Source organism: Mobula hypostoma, chromosome 5 (assembly GCF_963921235.1).
Source record: "Mobula hypostoma chromosome 5, sMobHyp1.1, whole genome shotgun sequence".
NCBI classification, from domain to species: Eukaryota; Metazoa; Chordata; class Chondrichthyes; order Myliobatiformes; family Myliobatidae; genus Mobula; species Mobula hypostoma.
In genome coordinates, this window is record NC_086101.1 from 75,276,635 (window position 1) to 75,297,171 (window position 20,537).

General features: G+C 41.6%; 1 protein-coding gene across 6 annotated transcripts in view; it reads left to right on the plus strand.

Annotated features, from left to right (window-relative positions):
- neb (nebulin) overlaps positions 1-20,537 on the plus strand; it is a 365,351-nt gene that overhangs the window by 134,737 nt on the left and 210,077 nt on the right. For all 6 annotated transcript variants that reach the window (XM_063048565.1, XM_063048566.1, XM_063048567.1 and 3 more), the window contains exons 52-66: positions 860-964; positions 3,594-3,701; positions 3,782-4,093; positions 7,830-8,033; positions 8,136-8,240; positions 9,442-9,549; positions 9,648-9,959; positions 12,121-12,324; positions 14,878-14,982; positions 15,073-15,180; positions 15,330-15,641; positions 17,880-18,083; positions 18,169-18,273; positions 19,986-20,093; positions 20,220-20,531. In XM_063048565.1, the coding sequence (XP_062904635.1) occupies positions 860-964; positions 3,594-3,701; positions 3,782-4,093; positions 7,830-8,033; positions 8,136-8,240; positions 9,442-9,549; positions 9,648-9,959; positions 12,121-12,324; positions 14,878-14,982; positions 15,073-15,180; positions 15,330-15,641; positions 17,880-18,083; positions 18,169-18,273; positions 19,986-20,093; positions 20,220-20,531 (2,712 nt within the window). The remainder of the gene's footprint in view (positions 1-859; positions 965-3,593; positions 3,702-3,781; positions 4,094-7,829; positions 8,034-8,135; positions 8,241-9,441; positions 9,550-9,647; positions 9,960-12,120; positions 12,325-14,877; positions 14,983-15,072; positions 15,181-15,329; positions 15,642-17,879; positions 18,084-18,168; positions 18,274-19,985; positions 20,094-20,219; positions 20,532-20,537) is intronic.

Consider the following 20,537-nt stretch of genomic DNA (forward strand, 5'->3'; position numbering starts at 1 on the left):
TAAAAAGTAGTGCACTCCACACGGACCCCTGTGGAACACCACTAGTCACACAAGCCTTAAGGAAACCTCATACTGACTTTGGCCTATTTTATGATGTGCCTCCAAATACTCAAAACATCTTCCTTATTAATACGTTCTAACACTGACAAACACTGATGTCAGGAAAACCAGCCTATGAATTCCTGTATTTTGTCTCCCTCCCTTCTTAAAGACTGGAATGATATTCACAATTTTTCAATGCTCTGGAACCATTCCAGATCTAGTGATCTTTGAAAGATCAGTACTAATAACCAAATAACCTGAATGACCCAATGTACCTGCATATTGAAATCCCCCATAACTATCATAATATTGCTCTTTTGACAAGCCTTTTCTGTCTCCCATCTAGTCTGTGCCAAACCATTAATCTCCTAGTCCCATCAACCTGCACACAGACCATAGGTCTCCATACCCCTCCATGTACTTATCCATATACATTTCTCTTAAATTTTCAAATCAAACCCACTTCCACCACTTGCACCGACAGTTCGCTCCAAACTCTTACCACTCTCTGAGTGAAGAAATTCCCTCTCTTGTTCCCCTTAAACATGTCACCTTTCTGCCTTAACCTGTGACCTCTAGTTCTCGTCCCACCCAACCTCAGTGGAAAAAGCCTGCTAGCATTTAACCTGTCTATACCCCTCATAATTTTGTTTACCTGAGGTAGAACTGTTTGAGCATGTTCTAATTAAGTCTTCTCTAAGGACGTTTAAGTTACTGGCAAGGGTAACATTTACTGGTTATCCCTAAGGTTTTGCTAGTAAAAACGTTGATCCCATATACCTGTCATTTTAATTTTCTTTCTTTCAATTTATATCAGAGGCTTTACACAGAAGCCTGGGAGAAGGACAAGACCAAGATTCATATTATGCCTGATTCTCCTGAATTCCAACTGGCCAAAGCAAATGCAATGAACATTAGTGAGGTAAGTGCCGGTTCAGTGCCAAGTTGGGTTTGTATTCAGCGAAAATAATTCTCTGCAAGGCATTTCAGTATAAATAATTTACCCAAATAGAGTTCAATATTCAAGTGTTCTGGTGCTAAAAATGTCATGTAGTTCTGCTTTATACATTTAACACACCATATTGATAAACAAAGTGCTTCTTAGGAAAGTAATCAGACAAACCTTTGGCACTGTAAAAATTGGAAGGTGTTCGACAAGGTGATGAAATGGATACATGTTTTAAAGAAAGAGGTTTTAGGCACAAAAACTATAAAGTCTGCAGATGCTGGAAATCCAAAGCAATACACACAAAATGTCTCAGCAGGTCAAGCAGCATCTATGGAAATGAATAAACAGCCTATGTTTTGGGCTGAGACATTTCTTCAGGACTGAGAAGGAAGCCAGATTAAAAAGGTGGTGTAGGGGTGGGGGTAGAGGATAGCTGGAAGATGATAGGTGAAGCCAGTTAGGCGGGAAAAGTCCAGGGCTGGAGAAGAAAGAATCTGATAGGAGAGGAGAGTGGACAATAGGAGAAAGGGAAGGAGGAGGGGACCTGAGGGAAGTGAAAGGCAGGTGAAAAGAAATAAAAGGTTGGCATGGGGGCTGAATTTTTTTTTACTGGAAGGAGAAATCAATATTCAGGCCATCAGGTTGGAGGGTACACAGATGGATTATAAGGTATTGCCCCTCCACCCGGAGGATGGCAACATCTTGGCAAAAAAGGAGACCATGGAAAGAAGGTTTGGAGAGGTTTGGGAAGGTACCGGTGTTGTGCTCTAGGCAATCGATGGCATAGTCATTAGAAGCAGGATAAAGTGATTGAGAGATCTTTCAGGGGCCAGTATTCGAGGAGCGCTGAGCCTGAACTGGTTGCAAGTCTGAAAGGGATATCCATGCTCTGATTGTGAAATTAGAATCACTGACCTAAGTGGCCTGGAATTTGGTGTTTGTGACAGCAGTACCATGCAATGAAATAAAGTTACTATAAATGATCAAATAAACAAATAGTGCAAAAGAAGAAATGATGATAGCCCATAGGTTAATTTTCTGTCAATTATTGTTACTTTTAAAATTAGCAATGCATCTATGAACAGGCCAACATCAAATTTAATATACATTGTTCCCAAAGAGAATTGTGCTATCAGATTGAGAATTGAAGATCTTCTGGATCCTACTATAAACATATCTTTACCTTCTCCCTGCCCCCCACCCCGCTTTCTGCAGGGATCACTCCCTCCGCAATTTCCTTGTCCATTCATCCCACCCCACAAATCTCCCTTCCGGCACATAGCCCTGCAAGCAGCCTAACTGCTACACTTGCCCATTCATCTGCTCTCTCACCTCCATTCAGGGCCCCAAACAGTCTTTCCAGGTGAGGCAACACTGCACCTGCAAATCTGCTGGGGTCGTCTTTTGTGTCCAGTGCTCCCAATGCGGCCTCCTCTACATTGGTGAGACCCGTCGTAAATTGGGGCACTGCTTCATCGAGCACCTCTGCTTCATCCACCACAAAGGGAACTTCCCGGTGGCCATTTTAACTCTGATTCTCATTCCTTTCCGAAGTGTTGGTCCACGGCTGACGTGTCAACTTGTGCCAAGATGGGACCACCCTCAGGGTGGAGGAGCAACACCTTATATTCCATCAGGATGGCCTCCAATCTGATGGCATGCATATTGATTTCTCCTTCCAGTAAACAAATTCCCCCCACCTCCCCCCTCCCCACTTCTTCTGTTCCCCACTCTGACATTTCACTTCTTTTCAGCTCCTTATCACCTCCCCTAGGTTCCTTCCTCCTTCCCTTTCTTCTGTGTTCCACTCTCCTCTCCTGTCAGATTCCTTCCTCTCCAGCCCTTCATCTTTGCCACCTACCTGGTTTCACCTATCACCTTCTATTAGCCTCCTTTCCCTCCCCTACCTTTTCATTCTAGCATCTTCCCACTTCCTTTTCAGTCCTGATGAAGGGTCTCAGCCCAAAACATCAACTGTTGATAAATTTCCACAGAAGCTGCCTGACCTGCTGAGTTCTTCCAGCATTTTGCATGTGTTGCCCTGGTTCTCTCAGTTCATGGATTTCATTTATTTACATCTTTAATTTTTTTACTGAAGCTCACAAATTGTCGGTAAATTAAATTGTCAGTACTGAAAATGTTCCAATCTGATTCATGGTGCTGTGATAAGTCATACGTGAATGCAAAGGTAGAGGAGGAAATATTAGGGGAAGTGATGGAAGACTTGGCCTCATTGTAGCCTTTCAACCTTAATTGTCTTCCTACACCCTACACTGCAGTTTCTCTGTACACACACTATGCTGTGTTCACTTATTGCTTTTCCTTTTGTACTATCCTGATATTTTGGAATGATCTGTATGGATGACATCCAAAACAGATGTTTTTCACTGTTTCTTAGTACAGGAGTCAATAAGAAACCAATTAACAAGGTAATGCTCATAATTTATAAGCCTATATCACAAATCCTAGTGGGTTGTGTGTAGTATTAGGCAAATATTTCTAAATGGCCTATGTATCTGATTGGAACAAACTTTAGCTTTGGGGAATTGCTATGCAGTTAGAATGACACATTTTTTAATATGTTTGTCCATTGGTTTCGTAGAAATTATACAAAAAGGATTATGAAGGACTAAAGAAGGAAGGATATGATCTAAGAAATGATGCAATTTCCATCAAGGCCGCAAAGGCTTCCAGGGACATTGCCAGTGACGTGCGTATAAAATGATTTTGTCCATTTCACTTCTTAAGGTGTTTAGAATCAGAAATAACTTTTGACTTTATTTACTGTAGTACAAGTATAAAACGGCATATCGCAAGCAACTTGGCCACCATGTTGGATGCCGTAGCATTCAGGATGATCCCAAGATGGTCTGGTCCATGCACGTGGCCAAGATGCAGAGTGACAGGGAGTATAAGAAGGACTTTGAGAAAACCAAGACCAAGTTCAACATGCCAGTTGACATGCTGGACATCCTGTTGGCCAAGAAATGCCAGACCCTGGTCAGTGACATTGACTACAGACATCACCTGCACCGTTGGACCTGCCTCCCAGACCAGAATGATGTGATCCAGGCGAAGAAGGCCTATGATTTGCAGAGTGATGTGAGTGATTCAAGTCCAACACGACCCTTTTTCCAGCATAAGATTTGAAATAACATATACAGAGCAAAAGTTAAGATAGTAAATATCAGCTTCTTGAAACTTGTCAGGATATTCGATGAGTTAATTCCTTAATGTTAGTTCCTTAATATGCTTGAAATATATATTTTTTATTTATTTGGTGATACAGCGCAGAATAGGTCCTTCTGCCCCTTTGAGCCGCACTGCCCCGAATCTCCAACAGCCCCAGTTTAACCCTACCCTAATCTCAGGAGAATTTACAATGACTAATAAACCTACCAGGTACAACTTTGGACTGTGGGAGGAAACTGGAGCATCTGGAGAAAACCCACACATTCCATGAGGAGGATGTACAGAGACTCTTTGCAGTGGATGCTGGGATTAAACTCTGAACTCTGGCACCCCGAGCTGTAATAGGGTCATGCTAACCACTACACTACTGTGGCACCCAAATATTGCTTTGGTTGAAAATGGTTAATTAATAAAATGACTTTTATAGTCCAATGCTTTCTATGCAACTGTTTAAAAATCTGAAGGAATGGCCTGCTAACTCCAGAATGTAGAAAATGCTCAGGTCATAGGTAAATTTGTTGAGAACTTGCCAGCAAGTTACACATGATAGGATTCCTGTCCCAGACAGCCAGCAATCACTGCAGTAAAGGTCCAGAAGTTTAGGGCTTCTGCGTATGTACAGATATCCCAAATTTGCTGGCTGATTTCGATTTACAACACTCCTTTCATGCACCAATAATTTAGTAATAGTGCATAAAATTGTGGCAGTTTCCTAGTAATCTGAATCAAGGATTAGATTTGTGAGTGAGAGTGTCAATTATGAGACTGTAAACATCATTTGAATTCATTGAATTTGCTTTAGCATTCTTAATTGTTTAAAAGTGTTTCTGTGTTTTTTAATATGAGACATAAAAAATGTTTTAAAAAGAATAGTTATCAAGTTTTAATAGTTTTTGCGGTAACAATAGGTAACATACTCAGTTCTTTTTAACTTAACAGCTTAGTTACCTCTTAAAAGTTTCATTCCAAGGTTAAATTTCATTGGTAGGACTTCTTTTATCCCAAACATTATTAAATATTACATCATCCCCAAACATTACATGAATAAAAGGCCCATCAATATTCTTGCCCTCACCATATAGGATCACATCAGCACTTACCAGCTACCCTGGGGAAGAACTGCGTAAAGTAGAAACACAAGATATTTTGCAGATGCTGAAATTCCAGACCAAAGCACAAATCAAAATGATGGAGGAACTCAGCAGGTTAGGCAGCATCTGTGGAAATGAATAAGCAGTTGACATTCCGGGCTCTGCATGAAGTACTTTCCTGTCGCTTTGCAAGTCAAAGGCTTATTACTGGGAACAAATTCTAATAGATTGTTACCCTATCAAGGTAAAGCCTATTCTTTTTGACTGATGATCTAATTAATTAATTTAATTAATGGCTCCGTCTGTCCAAGTAGACAATGGATGCGCCCGATTTTCTGGAGCGCAGACCTGAATGATGAATATGGAGACCCTGGGCTGCCCAGACATCAAGACCCCCCTCTTAGCCTCGTGGATGTGGTCGAAAGGAATGTGAAGCAGTAGATTTGGCATCAGCTTGGCTGCAGGAGCTGCCGGGAGGTGATGTGATACGTCATCCAACCGCCTTAGGGGCTCCACTCCGGATTTGTGTAGGGTTTACTCCTTAGCCTTCTCTTCTCTCAAGGATACCCACAAGGCAGTGGGATTTGTAACCCTGGATAGGGGCCCATACCGGGTACTGTCAGCCAGAGTCAGCTGAGCCCAGGACTCGTGTAAGGCAGGGTCATCACGCCCTGTGGTAGAGCCATTACACACTACACACTGATCTAATTAGTACTTCGCATAAATATCAAACAGAATGTAAAGACAGAACTAATTAGCCTCATGTTGATGGCAGAGGTTGTAAATGTGCTGAAAAGTGCATTGAGGCAGTAAAGTAGTGAAACGGTGTTGCAAGCTGATAATATGGAACTACTACTTAAACTATAACTTTGACCTGTCCTAGTTTACCTCAGTATTTGCAGTTCTGCATATATTTTGGTATAGTGTACACTTACAGCTTTTCACTGAAGTGCTATATTATACGAGCTCATTGGACTAGAATCTATCCTTAACATAAGAGATTCTGCAGATGCTGGAAATCCAGAGCAACACACACACAACATGCTAGAGGAACTCAGCATCTATGGGAATAAGTAAACAGTCAAGTAAACCATTCAAAAGGATGCAGTCATAGAGTCATAGAATACGACTACACAGAAACAGGCCCTTCAGCCCATCTAGTACATGCAGAAGCATGAATCTGCCTACTCCCGTCGACCTGCACCTGGACTATAGCCCTCCACACCCATCCCATCCCTGTACCTATCCAAATTTCTCTTAAGTGTTGAAATCAACCCCACACGCACCACTTGCTCTGGCAGATCGTTCCGTGCTCTCACCATCCTATCCTCGAAGTGAAGATAATCCCACTCACATTCCCCTCATGTAAAAGGATCTTAATACAGCAATCTACTTTTATTTCCTCCCTATTTATAATGCTATCACTCTACAAATTAAGAGAGATTTGGTGGATTAAGAACACTGTAGAGGAAGCCAAAGTTCAAAAGTTTAAAGTTAATCTATTATTGAAGTACATATATGTCACCACATGCAACCCTGAGATTCATTTTATTGTTATACAGTAAATCCAAGAAACACAATATAATCAATGAAAGTCTGCATCCAACAGGACAGACAAAAAATACAGTGCACAAAAGACAACACACTATGCAAATATTAAAAGAATGAATGAATAAATAAATGAATAATCAAGCTAGCATTAAATATCAAGAACATGAGATGAAAAGTCTAAGTCCATAGGTTGTGGGAACAGTTCAGTGATGGGGCAAGTGAAGTTGAATGAAGTTATCTCCTTCTGTTCAAGAGCTTGATTTTTGAGGGGTAATAACTGTTCCTGAACCTGGTGGTATGGGTCCTGAGGCTCCTGAAGGCAGCAACAAGAAGAAAGCATGACCTGGATTGTTTGGGTCCTTGATGATGAATGCTGTTTTCCTGTGATAGTACTCTGTGTAGATGTATTCAATGGTGGGGAGGGCTTTACCCATGATGGACCAGGCTGTATCCACTACTTTTTGTAGGATTTTTCATTCAAGGATATTGGTGTTTCCATACCAGGACATGATACAGCCGTCAATAGCTTTCCACCACGTATGTACTGTATAGAAGTTTCTCAAAGTTTTAGATATTATGCCAAAATTTCGCAAACTTCTATGAAAGTAGACGTGCTGCTGTGTTTTGTTCATAATGGCAGGAGAGATCCTCTGAAATGATAACACCGAGGAATTTAAAGTTATTGATCCTGTCCACTTCTGATCCCCTGATGGGGTCTGGCTCTAGGACCTCTGGTTTACTCCTCCTGGAGTCTATAATCAACTCCTTGATTTTGCTGATATTGTGTGAGCTTACATGTGCAAGGAAGCTCATCTTGCATCAGGCAAAAGGCACTGCCACAATTGTAAGTGACAGGAAATGATTGTTGAGAAAAAATCTGCTATAAGATAACATATCTCCTGCCCTTCACTCAAATCTCAAACCATTACACCTATTCTCAGCTTGAACTAATTTCCGTGGTGTAAATAGAGTAACTCTGCAAAAATTTCTGTCCTTCGTTCTAGAATCAATACAAATTGGACCTTCAGTGGCTAAGGGGTACTGGATGGTCTCCCCTTGAATCGCTCGATGTGGTCAAGACCAAAAAGGCTGGTGAGATTCTGAGTGAGAGCAACTACCGTCAGCACCCATCGAAATTTAAGTTCACCAGCTTGTCTGACTCCATGAATATGACCCTGGCAAAGAATAATGCACACACTATGAATAAGGTTGAATTATTTTATTCTGCTTGATAGTTGGAAAATATATATTTTTATCGGTAAATTTGTTTGGCCCATGAGAAAACTAACTTGCCTGCACATGTTTTTCAGCACGCATATATTGAAGCATGGGAAGCAGACAAAACCAAAATTCACGTCATGCCTGATACACCAGACATTATATTGGCTAAACAGAATCAGATTACCTGCAGTGATGTAAGTGTGAGAAATTATTTTGAAGACACATTTGATAATAACATTTTACTACAGTAAGGGAGGGCATTTAATGGGGCTCAAGATGGTTACCAAATATTGATTAACATGATTAAGATAATCTAATGTTTATTGTGCAGGTCGCGTAACCTAGATGCCAACAGATCAAATAGAATCATAGAGTCATAGAAAAGTACAGCATAGAAACAGGTCCCTTGGCCTGTCCAGTTTGTGCCAATCCATTTAAACTGCCTACTCCCATCAACCTACACTGGGAGCTTAGCCCTCTGTACTCCAACCATTTATGTACCTATCCAGTCATCTCTTAAACGTTGAAATCAAACTCACATGCGCCACTTGCACTGGCAGCTCATTCAACATCTTCACCACCCTCTGAGTGAAGAAGTGTCCCCTCATGTTCTCCTTAAACTTCTCACCTTTCACCCTTAACCTACGACCTTTAGTTGTAGTCCCACTCAACCTCAGTGGAAAAAGCCTGCTTGCATTTACTCTATCTATGATGATGTCTGTCTCGAAGGGTAATAGAAATATAGCGAGTGCTATGGGTCAGTCCGTTGTAGAGGTGCAACACCTGCTATGGCTGTACAGTCACAGCAGATCTTGCTGCAGTTTCTGCAAGTGAATGTTAATCGGTGAGAGCTTATCACTTGTGACTGCTGCCTCCCACTACCTTGGCTGCTCACAAGGCAGTGAGGTTATTTACCCATAGCTGTCTATACCCCTCATAATTCTGTATACCTCCGTCAAATCTCCTCTCAATCTTCTACATTACAAGGAATAAAATCCTAACCTATTCAACCTTCCCATATAATAGTGAAATTAACTTTAGTAGTTTGCTCATTTGTGAAGTAACTTACTGTTTGTTGTTTAGAAAAATGCAGCATAAAGAGCCATACATTCAGGTTTACAGGTGAGCAAGACAGGAGAAGGAGATGATCTAAAAATGTGAAAAGTTACAGACCAAGGGGTTCAAAAGGAGAAGTGCATTTATTAAAAATATATAAGATAAATTTTAAAAAGTAAAAAGCAGCAATTATTCAGAACATTTTTATGAAAAATTTAACGAATGGTGGAAGGAATTGTAAAAACAGAAATATATTCTGCACAATCCAAAGGGCAAACTGCATCTAGGACACTGTTGATTACAGGTGTGATATCGTGTATATTGTTCTGCTTCCCATAGAAACTGTACAGACTTGCTATGGAGGAGTCAAAGAAAAAGGGCTATGACTTGCGACCTGATGCCATTTCAATCAAAGCAGCAAAAGCCTCCAGAGATATTGCCAGCGATGTAAGTGGCCTTGTGTGTTTCATCATAGAATGTAAAATGTCAGTGTTAAATTTTTAATTACACGGAGTTAACTGTACTTTTCATGACCTTTGTTATAGTACAAGTACAAGACAGCCTATCGTAAGCAACTTGGCCACCATGTTGGCTGCCGCAGCCTTCAGGATGATCCCAAGATGGTCTGGTCCATGCACGTGGCCAAAATTCAGAGTGACAGGGAGTACAAGAAGGACTTTGAGAAAACCAAGACCAAGTTCAACATGCCAGTTGATATGCTGGACATCCTGTTGGCCAAGAAATGCCAGACCCTGGTCAGTGACATTGACTACAGACATCACCTGCACCGCTGGACTTGTCTTCCAGACCAGAACGATGTAATTCAGGCAAGGAAGGCCTATGACTTGCAGAGCAATGTGAGTATTTAATCCCTATATGTATTTACAGCACTTATATTCTTAACAAAATGTTCAACAGCTCCTCATGGAGTGAGCAGATTATAGCAATTACACTTCAAAGAGAAATTGTTGAGATATCCTTGAAGCGCCTATTCTGTTGCTTTTGGTGTTAATCAAATGTTTTTGTGTTTTACTGCATGAGAAAGGGAAAGGACAATTGGTAGTGTATCAACCCAACTTGACAGCAGAAATGCTAGAGTGTCAGGCCAGAAGTGAGTGTCGTTGCTATTACGAAGGAGAAGGTGCTTGGAACACTGAAAAGTCTGAATACAGATAAGTCAACTGGACCAGATGAACTACAACCCAGGATTCTGAAAAAGATAGGTGAAGAGAGTATGGAGGCATTGGTAGTGATCCTTCAGAATCTCTCGAATCTGTAATGGTTCCAGAGGTCTGGAAAATTGCAAATGTCACTCTACTCTTTAAGAAGGGAGAGAGGCAAAAGAAAGGAAATTATAAGCCAGTTAGCCTGACTTCAGTGATTGGGAAGATGTTGCAGTTGATTACTAAGGATGAGATTTCAGGATATTTGCAGGCACATGATAAAATAGGCCAAAGTCAGTTTGGTTTCCTTAACAGGAAGTCTCGCCTGATCAATCTGTTGGAATCATTTGAAGAAATAACAAGCAGTGTAGACAAAAGAGAGTCAGTGGATGTGGTATACTTGGATTTTCAGAAGGCCTTTCACTATGTGCCGCGCATGAGACTGCTCAACAAGATAAGAGCCTATGGTATTACAGGAAAGGTACTAGCATGGATAGAAGATTGGCAAACTGGCAGGAGGCAAAGAGTGGGAATAAAGGGGTCCTTTTCTGGTTGCTTGCCTGTGAATAGTGGGATTCTGCAGGGGTCTGTGATGAGACCGCTTCTTTTCATATTATGTGTCAATGATTTAGATGACAAAATTGGTGGCTTTGTTTCTAGGTTTGCAGACAATATGAAGAGAGGTGGAGGGGCACCACCTGAAGATAGGTTTTGAATTAGCAAGAAGTCTACAGAGGACTTAACAGATTGGAGAAGTGGCAGATGGAATATAGTGTAGGGAAGTGTATGGTCATGCACTTTGGTAGAAGGATTAAAGGCTAGACTATTTTCGAAACGGGGAGAAATTTTTAAAAATCTGAGGTGTAAAGGCACTTGGGAGTCCCTGTGCAGGATTCCCTAAAGGTTAACTTGAAGGTTCAAATGGTGGTAAGAAAGGCAACTGCAATGTTAGCATTCATTTTGAGAGGACTAGAATACAAAGGGAAGGATGTGGTGCTGAGGCTTTATAAGGCATTGGTCAGACTGCACTTGGAGTACTGTGAGCAGTTTTAGAGCTTTATCTAAGAAAGGATGTTCTGGCATTGTAGACGGTCCAGCAGAGGTTCAGGAGAATAATTCTGGAAATGAAAAGTTAAAGTATGAGGAGCGTTTGATGACTCTGGGCCTGTACTCACTGAACTTTAGTAGAATGAGAGGGAATCCCATTGAAATCGATCAAATATTGGAAGACCTAGTTAGAGTGGATGTGGAGAAGATGATTCTTCTAATGCGTGAGTCTAGGATCAGAGAGCACAGCTTCAGAATAGAGGGATGTCCATTCAGAACAGAGATGAGGAGGAATTTCTTTAGCCAGAGGATAGTGAAGCTGTGGAATTCATTGCCACAGATGGCTGTGGATTCCAAGTCATTGGGTATATTTAAAGTGGAAGTTGATGGGTTCTTAAATAGTCAGAGCATTGAAGGTTATGGGGAGAAGGCAGGAGAACAGGGTTGAGGGGGATAATAAATCAGCCATGATGGAATGGCAGAGCAGACTCGATGGACTGAATGGATTACTTCTGCTCCCGTGTCTTATGGGCATATTATCAGAAACAGTGGACACGTTTGTAAGGACTTTTGACAGTATTGCTATCAGGAGGCTATCAGAGCTTCAGTGCCACCACCCGAGACTACTTCCAGACCACCCCTCTTTGAAGACCACAGCGGTGAGGCCTGGAATTTGTTTTGATGAATGATTTACATGATGGTTGCAAGAACAGCACTGGAAAATCAATTTGATGCACAGGTTGGTTGAAGTATGATCTTCCCAATGTTTTATCCCTAATCCTGATTCTCACTTGTTTGTGTGAAACAGAACCAATACAAGTCAGATCTGCTGTGGCTCAAGGGTATTGGCTGGATGCCCGATGGATCCCTAGAATATGAAAAGGTGAAGAAAGCTGGAACAATTCTAAGTGAGAAAAACTATCGGCAGCACCCTGATACTTTTAAATTCAGCAGTTTGATGGACTCCATTCCGATGACATTGGCAAAGGTCAATTCCCACAATCTTGACAGGGTAAGGCACTTGCTCATGTAAGGAACTACAGCTGTCATTGTATGCACACCATGTTTTAGATTGTTGAAAATGATCTATACTTACAACAGAACTTATTTAAAGCTACTCCACTGCCAAACTTCCACGAATGGTGAGAGTCTGAGAACAAGGTACAATTTGCATCAAGCAGGAGTAGGTTCCTGATTTTTAGAAATCAAAACCAAACAGCTGAACAATTAGGTCAAGTGAGTAAAACTGTTAAATAAGATTATTATAAATCTGGCAATTATTTAATTAATTCATAATATTTCCTGCATTTACTATCAATTTCTAATGCCTTAATGAGATGGCAGTCTAGACATTTGCAGTCCATATCATGAACTCCTATGTAGAAGGTTCCAGAATTTTGACTCAGTGATGCTGAAGATGTATTTTTTAGCTATGAGGTGAATGGCAATGTTGCCGTACGTCTGTTCTTCTTATCCTACTCTCCTACTGTAGAGATGGAAGGTGACTCCACTCCAACTTGTAGTCAAACAGAATCACAACTTGATAAATTGCAAAGGGACTGGATGTTTGGTTTGGTGGGTTGGACGCTAGTCAAGCCAGGTGTGTTATCTAGAATAGCGACAAGCTTCTTGGAAGTTGTCAGAGCCAATGGAGGGGAGACTAGTTTGCATGATGAACTAGTCTCTGTTCACAACTCTTAGTAATTTCTTGCAATCTTGGGCAGGGCGTTGCAATATTCACCACAGAAAACATCCTATCTAGCTGCATCTGTAAAAGTTAGTAAGACTCATGAGGAACATGCTGAATTTCTGAGCAAGGAGAGGCATTGATGTTCTTTCTAAGCTGTAGCATCTAAGTGATTGGCCCAGGAAAAATTCCCAGTGATATTTCATCATCACGATCATTATGTGCTGTGTCATATAACATAGGCAATAATGGTCCATGACTATGATTGTTCTTAGAAAAATTTTCAACAGAAATCATTTGCCATTGCCCTCTTCTGAGTAGTGTCTTTACAAGACCAGTGACCCCAACCATTATCAATACTCTTCAGAGATTGTCTGCCTGGCATGAGTGATCACATAAACAGGACTTGTGATATGCACCAACTGCTCGTACGACCATCCACCAATTGGTCCCTTGGCTTCATGTGACTCTGATCTGGTGGGGGGGGGTGGGGGTGAGGGGAGTTAAGCCAGTGCTACAACTTGCCCAAGGGTGACCTTCAAGTTAGCAGAGAAAAGGAGCGCCTTGCACCTCCTTTGCTAGAGATGTGTCTCCACTCCGCTACCCAGGAAATTGAAGCTCTCATCCATCTCCACTTCTTCAACTTTGAGACAGACAGGGGTGTGTCCTCCAACCTACTTCCTGAATTTAGTCATCAACTTTTTCATTTTGCTGAAGGAAGGATTGTTGCCTTGACAACCACCTCTAGGCTTTCTATCTCTTCCCTGTACTCTATATCTTCATTACATAGAACATAGATACATAATGTTCAAAATTAGCCAACAATACCAAAACTGGTGTCAACTTAACCTCAACTTGATGATGACAGGCTGGACGAATAAAACTTAGAACAATACAGTTCCTTCAACCCATGATGTTGTGCTGACTCTTAATCTACTCCACGTTCTATCAAACCTATCCCTCCCACATATCAGTTATTTTACATCCACATGCCTATCTAAGAGTGTCATTGCTTTAGATATTTGAGATACAGCTCACTACAGTGTTGTCGTCTAGAGACTTGGAAGTGGAGCTAAAGCAGAACTTGATTGCATTTGTGGGTTTATAGCCGGTACTGCTAGAGTCTGAGAATACAGCATTGCAGAGCACAGTGTTGAGAAAATTCATGGTGGAGATTTCATTGCTTATCCTTACTGACAGCAGTCTGTTGTTGGTTAGGGATCTAGTGTCATAGGAGGGTACAGAGTCTAGAAGTTTGTAGGTAAGTTTGTTTGGAATTAGGGTACCGAAGTCAGAGCTATAATCAATAAACAGTTTTCTGACCTCATGGCTCTGTTATCCAGATGATATAGAGCTGAGGATAGGACCAGAAAGATGGCATTCACCATGGACCTGTTTTGGTGTAGGTGAATTGCAATCAGTCAAGGTCGTCTGGGGTTGCTGGAGTTGATACATCCCACAACCAGCCTCTTGAAACACTTCAAGATGACATAAAGTCTCAAAACACTTTTCCTTCTATTTTACATGATATAACATTAGGAAAAGTGTTGAACAGCTTGCTATGTGAGTTCCACCATGATCTACATCAAACGTTCCCAAACTTTTTTTATGCCATGGACCAATACAATTAAGTAAGGGGTCCGTCTTCCCCTCCACTCCCTCCCCCCCGCCCATTGATTAATATTGCTCTGACTTCAATATCATAATTCCATAGTTCCTAGGTTGGAAACCCCTGATGTATCTTAGGTACATCATTTGGATTTTGGTGTGTATGGGACACTTAATTATCGGATCATCTGTGTTACACATGAATAATTTCACCAGTGATAAATTATGAAAGTTGATTAACGTTATCCCTATAAAAATATCTCTCTGCAGCGTTTGTACACAAAAGCATGGGAGAAGGATAAGATTAACGTTCACATCATGCCAGACACACCAGAGATCCTGTTGGCAAACCAGAACAAACTCAATTTCAGTGATGTAAGTAGGTGCAAATATTTCTAAAGGGGATAAAAGATTACAAATGTTGCAGTGTGAAAGTCTATTTCATCTGTTTTTGTTTATCTGTAGAAACAATATAGGCTTGCAATGGAAGAATCGAAGAAAAAAGGGTATGACCTGCGTGCAGATGCTATCTCCATCAAAGCTGCTAAAGCATCGAGAGATATTGCCAGTGATGTAAGTGATTGATATTTGTTATTACTTTAGTTTATCTGATATATATCAAATTTTGGACAATTTTCCTATCATTTCTGATGTAGCGTTTATACACAAAAGCATGGGATTTATTGCTTTTTAAGTGAAAATGACAATTTTGACTTTAACAGTACAAGTACAAGACAGCCTACCGGAAGCAGCTTGGCCACCATGTTGGATGCCGTAGCATTCAGGATGATCCCAAGATGGTCTGGTCCATGCACGTGGCCAAAATTCAGAGCGACAGGGAGTACAAGAAGGACTTTGAGAAAACCAAGACCAAGTTCAACATGCCAGTGGACATGCTGGACATCCTTTTGGCCAAGAAATGCCAGACCTTGGTCAGTGACATTGACTACAGACATCACCTGCACCGCTGGACTTGTCTTCCAGACCAGAACGATGTAATTCAGGCAAGGAAGGCCTATGACTTGCAGAGCAATGTGAGTATTTAATCCCTATATGTATTTACAGCACTTATATTCTTAACAAAATGTTCAACAGCTCCTCATGGAGTGAGCAGATTATAGCAATTACACTTCAAAGAGAAATTGTTGAGATATCCTTGAAGAGCCTATTCTGTTGCTTTATTTTTGTGTTTTACTGCATGAGAAAGGGAAAGGACAATTGGTAGTGTATCAACCCAACTTGACAGCAGAAATGCTAGAGTGTCAGGCCAGAAGTGAGTGTTGTTGCTATTATGAAGGAGAAGGTGCTTGGAACACTGAAAAGTCTGAATACAGACTTTTGAATACAGATGCTCTGTAAGCATCTTTTCTTCAAAAATCCACACACTGAAGATGGTGGTAAGTTTCACCATTGATATGTGCCTTTGCTGAGAGGTGGCTTGAGAGATAGGAAAACCAGTGAAAGTTTTTAATGGTCTCGTTATACCATTTATTTATATAGAGATACACCGCAGAACAGGTCCTTCTCTCCCAACAAGCTACACCGCCCAGCAACCCACCCAGTTAGCACCAGCTTAATTGCAGGACAATTTACAATGAATCTACTAACCTCGTAGTTCAGTACCACCTAACTTACTACCCGCCGAGAGTCCTCTAACTCCAAGATAGACCTCTTGTCTCCAAGCTTCGGCCATCATCTTTGTCTTCTGGACACCTGATCGATCTGCAGGCTCCAATCTTCGGTAGCAACTATGGGGTTAGCCAGTAACAGGGCCCCAAACTCCAGGGGTGCATACTGACCAGGTCTCACACCTCCTTTTGCCTGGGACCCCACCAACATGGGACAGCCCAACATCCATGGATGTCCTTGTTCACTCCTCCACATCATTAGCCTTTGAACGCAGAGTGGAGGCCTGATTTCTAACTCCTCCACATCCCTGTCCCTAAACGCTAACCTGACCCTTGACTCCCCTCTCCGTACCCAAGACCATCAGTATGAACTTAAAAAGCAGCTAAGTCTAAGTCCCGATCTAGACAGAGACCGAAGTTTGACACCATCTTGACTGCAACAGTGGATGGATCCTGCCCAATTCCACTTCCTCAGCCATCTCATTCATAAACAATGGTGATTTGCCTATTTGTGAGGTATTTGTTGCCACACTAGCTTCAAAAGCAATGTATTGTGATCAGATGTTATACAGACATAGTATTTTACTGTCAAGATAGTTGAGCTTGCAGTGCAGTGTACGTATTTTATGTATTGAGGGTGGTTCAAGAGTAGAAAAGGCTGCCAGCAGAAGTGGTAGATGCAGGTTCAATTGTAACATTTAAGAGAAGTTGAAAACCCTGAATGAATATCTTGCCATTGAGGTCTCATCACCGGGAGAGCAAGCTGTTTACTGTTTACTCTTTAACGTGCTGTGCACTGTAGGCATTTTGAATTATACTTCATTAACTTATTTATGGTAATATTTTGGTTTATGGGCTGTGTGTGATATATGCTTTGTGGGTGCACATTGATCTGGAGGAATGTTGTTTCGTTTGGTTGTATATATGTACAGTCAGAAGACAATAAACTTGAATTTTAAGTAGGGGTAGGTACATGGATAGGAGAGATTTGGAGGGCTATGAGCTAGATGCAGGTGGATAGGACTTGGCAGAAGACCAGGCCAGCATGCACTCGATGGGCCGAAAGACCTGTGCTATAGTATTCTGTGACACTATATAGTGACTTGTATTTAAAATAATATTGAGGACGCTGAATATTTGAAATTAAAAGCACGAAAAGCTGGTAATACTTAACTGGTAAGGTAGCATTAATAGGAACAGAAGCTAATGTATGTTCTTCTGAAAGAATAACTCTATTGTTGCACCCTGATTCTACCTCACCTCTAAATACTTCCAGCAATTTTTGCTCATCTTACTGACCTGAAATGCTTACTCATGTAAATTCTAACATCACAGATGTTATTATTATTGTCAACCACAGCAATGATAAACATGAAGGTTACACAACAACAACAACACACACAAAATACTGAAGCAGTTCAACAGGTCAGGTAAAGGAATGAAGAGTCAATGTTTCAGACTGAGACCCTTCAGCAGGTCCTGCTGAAGGGTCTTGATCCGAAACGTCAACTCTATTCTTTTCCATAGATGCTGCCTGGCCTGCTGAGTTCCTCCAGCTTTTTGTGCGTGTTGCTTAGGATTTCCAAAATCTGCAGAATCTCTTGTGTTTAAGGTTAAACAAGACTTTTTTAAATTATCTTCCAGAATATATATAAATCAGACCTCGAATGGTTGAAGGGTATTGGATGGTCTCCTGAGGGATCACTAGATGTAATCAAAGCTAAAAAAGCGGGTGAGATCCTGAGTGAGAAAAATTACCGCCAGCATCCAGCAGCATTTAAATTCACCAGCTTGAATGACTCCATGGATATGATGCTAGCGAAGAATAATGCGCACATTATGAACAAGGTCGGACTCTTCATTTGGTTGTTGGAAATTATACCTTGAATGTTCACCATCAAAATGCTAAGCCTTGTAATGATTTATTTTTCAGCGGGCATACATTGAGGCCTGGGAAGCAGACAAAACCAAAATCCATGTCATGCCGGATACTCCAGAGATTACATTGGCAAAACAGAACCAGATTACATGCAGTGATGTAAGTGTGTAACGCCATTTTCAAATGATAATCACTCACAATGTTACTTTACATTTAGGGTAAATATGTAGGTCATCATCATCATCTCATTATATTCTGTGTCGTACGGCATGGGTGATCATAGTCTTATGAACATGATTGTTCGTGGCAAATTTTTCTACAGAAGTGGTTTGCCATTGTCTTCTTCTGGGCAATGTCTTTACAAGACAGGTGACCCCAACCATGATCAATACTCTTCAGTCTGCCTGGAGTCAGTGGTCAAATAACTAGACTTGTGATATGCACCAGTTGCTCATACAATCATCAACCTTGCTCCCATGGCTTCACGTGACCCTGATTGCGGGGCTAAGCAGGTGCTACATCTTGCTCAAGGGTGACCTGCAGGCTAGTGGAGGGAAGGAGCACCTTACTCCTCCTTTGGTAGAGATGTATCTCCACCCTGCCACCCATGGGTACAATATTAGTGTTGTGAATTACTGAATCTGTAGTTCAGATGGCAACATTCTTAATTCAGGTCTATGAGATTAATCCAACTAAAATAACCAGGAAATGAACTTGTCTAGGCCAGGGTGGATATGAATGAGTACTTGTGTAGCTGTTTGGAAAGCTAACCCCAAACACATTACTGACTACCTGGAATTTCAAATGAAATTTCTATCTTTAGCCTCCTACTTTGCACATTGAGAGATTTTTGCCCAGCACTTTACCTGGAAATGAGTTAAAGGAAGTTCAAGGCTCAAGATTGTTGAGCGTCATTTCCAGTACACAAGTGTGAAGTTCAAGTTCAAGTTTAATCATCATTCAACCATACCCATGAATACAGCCAAATAAAACAGCATTCCTGTAGGGCCCAGGTGCAAAATACAGTCCCAACAGTCACATACAGCACGCAGTACATATACTGCATATAATTCTGATGGCAGAAAAACATACTTTTAGAAACAAAATAGGAAAGAAATAATAATATCGCCCAAGTCCCTGAGTGTCATGGCCTGTAGATTGATGGTGCTTGGATATGGTCCTGGAGCCATGTTCCTGTAAGAACAAGCACACAGCAGTTCATCATCTCGCACAAGTGCAGCTACAGACGAACCAATCCAGCTTGTCTTCCACTGAGTGAACACTAGAGGGCAGCACTGACAGGATGGGGCTGGCCCCCAACCAGTACAGAATCCAGCAGCACGGAGCTGTCTCTGGCGTCTCCTTCCCCAGCGGCCGCAACCGGCAACGCTGATGCATGAGGGCTTGGTCTGTGTGGCAACCTAGACCATGCAGCTCCACTGCAGTCGGTCTCAACAATGACCAGTGAATCTGACTGGAAATGATAAAGCAGTGGTGGAGGTATTGATCAACCTTACTGCTTGGGGAAAATAACTGCTTGTGAGCCTGGTGGTCCTGGAATTGCCTTCCCCCTGATGGTAGTGGGGCAATCTGGCCATGAATAGGGTGGGTGGGATACTTCATGATGTTGCTGACCTTTCTCCAGCACCTTTCTATATACCTGCCCTTGGTTGGCAGGTAGGCTGGTGCCAGTTTGGACTGCCCTTTGTAGAGCCTTCCTGTCCACTGCAGTGCAGTTCCCATATCATTCAGTGATGTAGCTTGTTAGGATGTCCTCAACTGTACATCCGTAGAAGATCATGAGAACTTAAAAGGAGTCCACTTTTGTTTAGAAACTATCACTAAGAATATTGCCTCGTCTGTCCCAACAGAAACTGTATAGACTTGCAATGGAGGAGTCTAAGAAGAAGGGCTATGACTTGCCATCTGATGCCATTTCAATCAAAGCAGCAAAAGCCTCCAGAGATATTGCCAGCGATGTAAGTGAACCAGTTTATTTTATGCTAGTGAACGCCTATACCGTATCTTGCCACTTTCCAAGTGCAGTTACCTTGAGTTGAACTTATTACATGAAAGCAACATAGTTTTCTTGATTTCTGCTTTAGTACAAGTACAAGACAGCCTATCGTAAGCAACTTGGCCACCATGTTGGCTGCCGCAGCCTTCAGGATGATCCCAAGATGGTCTGGTCCATGCATGTGGCCAAGATTCAGAGTGACAGGGAGTACAAGAAGGACTTTGAGAAAACCAAGACCAAGTTCAACATGCCAGTGGACATGCTGGACATCCTTTTGGCCAAGAAATGCCAGACCTTGGTCAGTGACATTGACTACAAGCATCATCTGCACCGCTGGACTTGTCTTCCAGACCAGAACGATGTAATTCAGGCAAGGAAGGCCTATGACTTGCAGAGCAATGTAAGT